General features: G+C 35.3%; 1 protein-coding gene across 1 annotated transcript in view; it reads right to left on the bottom strand.

Annotated features, from left to right (window-relative positions):
• The window catches only part of LOC107746224 (anthrax toxin receptor 1-like), a 26,771-nt gene that overhangs the window by 2,963 nt on the left and 14,982 nt on the right, over positions 1–8,826 (bottom strand). Inside the window, exons 15-17 of the mRNA XM_016560354.1 lie at positions 6,157–6,252; positions 5,899–6,066; positions 2,919–2,999 (exon numbers count right to left, since the gene is read on the bottom strand). Coding sequence (XP_016415840.1) covers positions 2,919–2,999; positions 5,899–6,066; positions 6,157–6,252 — 345 coding nt within the window. The remainder of the gene's footprint in view (positions 1–2,918; positions 3,000–5,898; positions 6,067–6,156; positions 6,253–8,826) is intronic.

Genomic DNA, 8,826 nt, shown 5'->3' on the forward strand with positions numbered 1-8,826 from the left:
CAATAAAACCTATTATAAACGAGGCATTTGTTGCATCCAGTGGGGACATAATTACTGATTATAATGACTTATACTGTCTTTTTACGCGTTGCGTTGCATTGCGCCGCGTAAACATAAAACCCTGTCTGCATTTGTGATCAGAGAAATGACAAACAACAAGTGCTACTCTACTGCCCAAAACTCGCGTTTGAATCATCAGTGGCAAATCCTTTAAATGAAAACGTACTTACGTGAGTCAGAACTGCCGGCATTTTAGTCTAACGTTACTCTCCCAGGATCAGTAAACAGTCCTCCATAAAATGTGCTGCACACATCTGAATATTTGGGTTGAAGTGTTCTGGAACAGTGTTGTAAATACAACTTAACCACTGATTTCTAGTCGTGTCCATTTTTGGAAGGCCAAACAAAGTAGTTTCGCTTTCACAACGAAAAACACAGCGGCCTAGCGTGAGCGAAAGCCCCGGCTTAGTCTGAGCTGAAGCCGGGCAAGAGTGAGCTGAGGTGGCGGGATCGAGAACGGCGGTCCCGGCGGATCCGATGAAGGAGCGGTGAAAACGGTGAAAGCCGATCCGGTGATCCACAGCACTAAGTTGATGTATTTCCTCAGCGACCAGCACAGATCAGCTCTAGGTATGACGAAGCGGATATCGTCCTCTTTTGAAAGTAGTTTCGCTTTCACAACGAAACACACAGCGTCTCGACATGGCGGCATCAATACTACAGCGAGAATAAAAGTTATGCCTTCTTTCTTTGCGTGAACATTTGGGCGGCGTAATGCAAATCTTCCCACATAGTGAGGTAGATATGTGGGGGCGTGTTAGAACGAGCCGTTTTAGGTAGGCGTGGTTAACTCTTAACTTTTATAAAGAATATCTCTTTGGATTTGAGACTTTAGTCTTTGCAACTTTACAGATCTTCTTTATGCACCAAGACCTTGTAACACTCCAAAGAGAAAGGAAAAATTGAAATCGCATCATATGACCCCTTTAAAAGGTGTTGATGTGTAAATGTGACGTCATACACTGTTGTTCAAAAGTTTGAGGTCAGTAAGATTTTTTTTTTTCTAAAATGAAATGAATATTTTTATTCAGCAAGGATGCATTAAATTGATCAAGTGACAGTAAAGACATTTAACATGTTAAAAAGAAATCTATTTCAAACTTCCTACTTTATCACACAATCCTCAACAAAAAAAATTCACAGTTTCCACAAAAATATAAAACATTAATAATAAGAAGTGTTTCTTGAGCAGCAAATCAACATATTAGAATGATTTCTGAAGGCTCCCGTGACACAAAAGACTGGAGTAATGATGCTGAAAATTCAGCTTTATTACAGGAATAAATTACATTTTAAAATGTATTAAAATAGAAAACAGTTATTTTAAATTGTAATCTTATTTCACAATATTACACAGTAAGAGTACACAATAAGATTCTTCAAAAACATCAACAAATTTTACCACAAACTTTTGAACGTTAGTGCATATTAATAGTTTCTGTTTTTTATGTCAGGAACTTGTATGTATATGTATACTATGTATATTTAGTATGTCAAACTCTGACTTTACAAGATTAAGGAAAATCTGATTTCTTATGGCACCTTTAAGAGTTTCTACTTGTTTAAAATCATTTTTATTCCACAGTATGGCTTTGAATTATAACGTAGGCCTTCGTGAGATGAATTGAGTACAGTTTAGTGTTTTGTGTTATATAGTTCAGTGCAGTTTAATTTAGCTTTAAATAGTCAACAGAAGCTCTTGTTTGCTTGTGAAGATCCAAAGCAGTCTCACTGCTATAATTTTAAAGGCCATCTGATTTCTGTCCAACTTTTTTTTTCTATTTACCACAGCAGATCAGACACCCCAAAACTCCCCTCTGTGCATTCTTCTGAGGGAAAGAGGAGGGTGGTTAATGCTTTAAGCAGACTGCATTCCTTTAGGCAGGAGCATTAGCAGATTGGTCCTATTGGTCTGAAGCCGAGCCAGTGTCCTGAGTACCTTCACTCTGCCTCTGTTTCTGACTGCACTTATTGCTAACAGCTGGCCTCCTTTCAGCCTCAATATACCTCACAATGTTTTTCATGTGTGAAGAACAGATTCTGAAAGAACCCAGAGGACTGCTTTTTTTGCCATTACCTTCTATTACCTTATGTGGAAACGGAAACAGACATTTTAGTCCTATTTAATGTATTTTTATAACTTAAAAATATTGTCATTGAGGTAAGAAATAAGCACAGCTGAGTTGATATATTTGTGAATATCTATGCTGTATAAGGATCATGAAAAATAAATATGTTTGATATGAAGTTTATTTAATAAAGTATACACTACTGGTCAAACATTTGAAATAATAAAGTTTTTTTTTTTATAATTTAAAATAACTGTTTTCTATTCGAATATATTTTAAAATTGCATTCCTGTGATGGAATTTTCAGCAGAATTTTCATTCTAACCTGCTGATTTGTTGCTCAATTAATATGAATTTTTCTTGGTGCTAACTCCAAACTTCTTAGTGTGTCACGATTTCCACAAAAATGTTAAGCAGCAATTGTTTTTTAACATTGATAAAGATAAGAAATGTTCTTTGAGCAGCAAATCAAAGCATATTATTATGATTTCTGAAGGATCATGTGACACTGAAGCCTGGAGTAATGATGCTGAAAATTCAGCTTTTCATCACAGGAATAAAATACTTTTAAAATTATATTCAAATAGAAAATAGTTATTGTAAATTATGATACTTTTTCGCAATATTACAGTTTTACTGTATTTTTGATAAAATAAATGCAGTCCTGGTGAGCATAAGAGACTTCTCGATCTTTATTATTCCAAACCTCTTACCTGTAGTGTGCATATGCCCCAAATTGACAGCATTGTTAATAATATGAAGCATCTGTGTTATGACACTATTTATTACCTTCTCTCCCGGCTGAGGTCTCATCACAGACACGCGGTCATATCCTCTCCTAAGCCACACCCACAAGGCATCCAGTTTCCCCTGGAAGATCCAAACACAAACACTCAATCAGCGGCTCAAGGAGATCAACACTTCAGAGCACACTGGTGCCAAACACTTCATCAACAATGCAAGCATCATTGCCAGGAGAATCTGTAATTGACTACACAGAGCAGTTCAGAGAGACAGAGCCCTAAGGTACTCATCTTTAGAATTTCATTTTATGCAGGTTGTTAAATGATGAGTTTCCAGTTTCCTGTCTGGATCAAAGAAATATAATAAGCTGGCAGAACAGTGTCAGTTCCTAAAATTGGAATTTAGTGGATCAGACATCTGACTCCAGTTCTTCACTGTGTATTTTCAATTCAATGAATATTAACGTTTCTCATTATTTGGGTGTACAAATAACTGCTTAAGGCATAGCAGACAGTATATTCATATAGTACCTGTGACTTTTCTTATTATTTTCTTATTATAGGTATTGAGTGGCACATAAAATGAAATCAATTATTAATGTATTCGAAAATAATAATAATAAAATATTATCAAGACATTTAAAGCTGTTTATTTAACTTTTTAACGTTTTAAATAATTTAGTTTAATGTAACAATAAACAAAAAATTAACTAAAACCAATTTATGAGTATTAAATATAGATACATCTCCCGTGACATTTGCATTCATTGGTGGCCAAAGTGTGTCAAAGTTCATTGGTTAATTTCACATATGAAGTGTCCAGTGGCATTTTTCAAGTGCATAATGGAAAATCAACTGGAAATCAACTAAAATCATTGAAATTCTATGCATAATGTTTTTTATTATTGTTACTTTTAACTACCATTTTAATCATTAATTAAATAAACGACATATTTCTATTTATTTGACATTTTTTAATTAATACGTTGATTTTAAATGGTACTCCGAGCCACATAGTAATAACTAAATGAGGATTTCTGTATATTTTGTAGAAATTTCTTAGAGATGCTGGGATGGATTTCCATTTATTTCACACCTACATTAAACTTAACGGATTTAAAGAGTTATATTTTTAGTAAACAAATGTGTCCAGTATGAAAAACAACATTGAAATATTTCAGTGTAGCTCAACAGAATATTAACTGTTGAAACCACCAATCACTCGCTGAGGTAAATAACTTTGTCCCTTAGAAGTTATTGGTAACATTTGCCACACACGGACCTGGATAACATCTCACTTCATTTCTTGAAAAATTGTTGGCTTAAATGGAGACTTTACTGAGAGCAAACATCTTGCTGAATCTGGGTTGAATACACACAGAACTTTCTCTTTGTTTTTCTCAACCTGTATATGTGTTTAATTTCTGCCTCTCAGAGTGGACTGTCACCTAGCATAATCCAGAGGAAAGAAGGTGGAAGAGAAAGAGAAAAGGAGTTTGTTTTGTTAGGAAATGGACCAGCTCTGCAAAGCTCATCTCCCTTGGGTCAGCTCAGTTCAGAGTCTGGTTTAAATTAACCCTCCCCTCCCATCTGACAGAGACATTACGAAACAATGCAAGAACCGCTTCCTGGACTGACTGAGGCCACCACAACAGCACACGCCGCTTCTTCTGAGCTCCTTCCAGTCTTCCAATGAATTATCACGTCATTCGTTGTCCATCAGATGACCATACCGTAAGCATGACACCGTACTGGGTCTTCTATAGCTGCTGTGTAATGTGTTTTTGTGAGGACACACTGGCATATGAACATTTCCTGGCTTACTTTGTATTAATTCAAAACCTTTTACGATGCCATCCCTGGCCAAATTATACCAGCATGAATTTTCCTTCTGGTTCAGGCTGGGTAGAGCTGCTTTGCTTCTGGTCGCTGGTTTGCCAGCAATGCCATGCTGTTCACCAGTAAAACATGGTGAATTAAGAATTGAAAAATTCACTTTATTAAATTTTATATTAGAAAAATAAAAGAAAAAAGTGTTAATTTGTAATTTTTTGTGAATTAATTTAAGTCTTGTTGGTTAAGCTAGTTAAAAAAGCCTCAAGGGGCCACCATCTAACCAGCATCTAGGGGGTATAACAATACATCAGTATGTATCGATGCTTTGATCAAATGACTAATGATATGATTTCTCAATGCAACACACAAAAAAACCCCACATATTTCATATATCTATAATGTATATTAGAAGACTTTATTTAGAATGTTATAAAAAGACAAAATTGCCACAAAACTGTCATCAAATATAAGATAAGATATAAGATCATTTTTAACAACTTTATTTTTTAAATTCATTTTTAATATTTTTTTGTATATCTCTCATTTTTTTCTGTATTTTTTCAACAACTAGAATGTCATTTTGTTTTGTATATCCTACATTGAAAAAACAAAAAAAAATTGCTTGTAAAATGTTTTAATCTAGAAAGACTTAAAGTATACTCTTATTAAATGTACTCCAATAATCTTTGTTTTATTTACAACTTTGAAAAATTGACTATATTAAAACTGACATAACTATATTACTGCACCATCCAATGAAGAGCTGACGATTAATAATCTCATGTGTGACTTGATTTCCCCCCCCCTGTTGTGGATGTTTTTACAGAATTTGCAATATTCCAATTCAGGTTCAATTAAATGTTCATGTTAAATTTTAGTTGCATTTTTGAGTTAAAAAATGTAACTAGTTGTATAAAACAGACACACAAAATCATAATATGAATATATCAATTGCAGGCCCCTGAATCTAATCAAATCGTAATGGTTTTATCTTGAGGTATTGGTAAATATCGTATTGCTCGCTAAGAGAATCGATGAAAGCACTGGCTGAAGCATAACAAACAATGCCCCCAAAATGCGTTTGAACATTTAAAATATCTAAATGTCATGCATCTGTTGTTTATATGCTTAATGTGGTGAACTAAACATGTGGTTCCTCTTCTAGGCCCCCTGAAGATAAACTGATCTACCTTGATTGGGGAGTACCACTTCTGAGGGGAGATGGGTTTCCGCATTCCATTATTTAGGGTATGTGTGGACGGAAACTCAAACTCTTGCTCTGGCATCTTCACCCGAGCATTCTTTGCCTTCTCCAGTTTGGCTCCTTCTTCAGTGGATCCCTTATCTCCCCAGCGCACCTGCACACACACATACACATTCATAGCATCATTGCAGTGGTCCGGAGCGAATGGAAGCTGTTCTTTTCTTTCCTAACACCCTTGCCTTACTTCCATCCTTTTAATGCCACCAACTCCTCTCCCACCGTAATACGAGGCGTCCACTGTCGGCCATTTCTTCTTTGGGTAGGCTTCATCCTCTTCATCCTTCAGAGCAAGACAGTCTTAAGTTAACATGAATTATTCATTGAGAAACCTGTAGAGCGGGTCTTATTAATCCAGAATTGATTGGATTGCAATTCTATGCCAAGTTCCATTAGTTTTAAATTGTCACTAAAAAACATCTACAATAATATAATGAAATATTTACTATTGCTTACAAAATAGGAGGATGGAAAAAGATGCTTTGGCTCATGCTAACCAGCCAAACTGACCCTGTTATTATTACGCATTAGAGAGATGATTTGAAGTGTTTGGAAGAGCTGATTACATATGAATGCATCCTTTGTTTAATTTAATTATGCTCAAGGGTGCTCAAGAACGAAGTCATTATTTATTCTCATGAAAACAATCTAACAATAATTCTTTCCAAGCACGGACAGGAAATGATGTCAGCCTATACCTTCCAGTCATCTATCTGGATTTCATAGCTCGTAAGAAATCAGACCGAATCGGGTTTCCATATGTTCCCCCACAGTCTGACTGCAACAGTTTAAATGAGCTCGGGAGAAATAACTTTCTTAGACGAACTTTTAGCATGAGCTTGACTTATTGATTTTTATTTTGAGTACTACCCAAGATATCTTCTGCAGAAACAGAAACAATATGAAGTCTGATGAGGATTCTTGCTAATGATCCAGCACTGTCTTTAAGGTTTAAAACAAGTGTTTAAATTTTAATGTTCAATTTATCAAAATACTACATTAATATCTAATTTAAATGCAGCTTTAAACTGCATTTTAATTCTGCTTCCATGTATGAACTGTAATGACTTTATTGACGAATGGATAATAAGAAGCATCTTGCAAAAGGATAAAGGAAAAAAAAAAAAAGATTTATAAAACTGCAGTTTGAATGTTGCATTTGAAAATTATTGATCAATTTATTGTTACATTTTAAAACATTCTTAAGCATGGTTTAAGTTTAGGGTTGGTAAGATTTTATTAAATGGTTTTGAAAGAAGTCTCTTATGCTCATCAAGGCCGCATTTATTTGATCAAAAATACAGTAAAAACTGTAATATTGTATTATTACAATTTAAAATAATTGTTGTCTATTTTAATATATTTTAAAATAAATGTATTCCTGTGACGCGAAGCTGAATTTTCAGCATCATTTCTCCAGTCTTCAGTATCACATAAACCTTCAGAAATCATTCTAATATACTGATTTGATTCTCAAGAATTATTTATTATTATTATCAATGCTGAAAACAGTTGTGCTGGTTAATATTTTTGTGGAATATGGAATATTTTTGAAACCATCATGACCCATCTCTAGTACTGTACAGCACAGTTGATCTTTCTGAAGTAAAGTTCAGATATAAATTTTAATGCGATGAGCCCTGCGGGCAGTTTGTACTTCCATTGCAGACTGTTACCTCAGACACTGCAAGACCTGCTTTAAGCGTATGGAATTTCCTGTTTTGAAGGAGCAATCGGAGACTTGGATTGAGGAAGAGCTACTACGTGTCCAAGTTGAAATGTGCTATGGACAATTCAATTGTTCTCAAAAATTCATAAAGTTTGAGAGGCAGTACAAAAATTCCTCAACAGTGGAACTGTTCTTTGTCTTTTCGTCTCCAGATTTCTCCAGATTCGTCTCCTTACTTTTATCCTAGTCAAAAAAGGGTACAAATCGCTACAATTCGTCTACATTACAGAGTGGATTTTCGGATGAAATTCGAGATCTTAAATCACATAATTTTCTGACACTCTCCGTCTTTTGTCATTATCAGTTTGGCACCCGTGGCCACATCTGTGAAAACTTTGCTGAGCAAATGTTTGGAACAAATGTCAGTTGGCGTCTGCTCACAAGCAAAACCCTCTGAATAAAACTTGAAGGAAAAAGGTTCCATGATGATAACAAAAACACTGCTGATCCTACCAAGACACCAAGGCGTAGCATTGAAAATCTACATTAAATTTGAATGATTATTTGCTAGAAATCTACCTCTCCACTTCAGTTCCAGCTATTCAAAATGTGATTTGAGAGCTACGGCAGAGGGGAAGATTTTCATAGAATAATGACTATATAGGTCTGTTTCAAAAGGTTATCATACGGCTACAGATGACTTAGAATGTAGTGTACAAGTCATATGGACTATGTATTATTTTTACTGTGCTTTTTAAATCATATTTAGAGCTTAATAGCTCCAGGTAGTGCTGGGCGGTATACCGGTTCATACCGAATACTGGTGTTTATTTTTGTTATGATATTAATTTTTAAAATACCGCGCAATACATATGAAGTATGTCGCTTAAACAACGTTCGGAACGCGACACTTTTTGAAAGGGGTCCCTTTTCACTGTTGCACTGTGGTGAGGGAACAGCTGTATGTGTTACTAAGGGTGAAAATTCCGAAACTGAAGCTGTAGAACTAATAAAACGTGATGACACAGAAAAACTCATCCACAATATCCACATTGACCGCCACAAATATCCACCGCCCCCTGCCATCAGCTCCCGCGTCTCACACACACGAGCGCGACTTTAGTGTAGATGCATGCTGATTTTATCAGACGATGCTGCGATTATAAATGAGAGTGACTCCTGGTTAAC

The sequence above is a fragment of the Sinocyclocheilus rhinocerous genome, unplaced genomic scaffold (genome assembly GCF_001515625.1).
Source record: "Sinocyclocheilus rhinocerous isolate Xijiao unplaced genomic scaffold, SAMN03320098_v1.1 scaffold4545, whole genome shotgun sequence".
Classification (NCBI taxonomy): Eukaryota; Metazoa; Chordata; class Actinopteri; order Cypriniformes; family Cyprinidae; genus Sinocyclocheilus; species Sinocyclocheilus rhinocerous.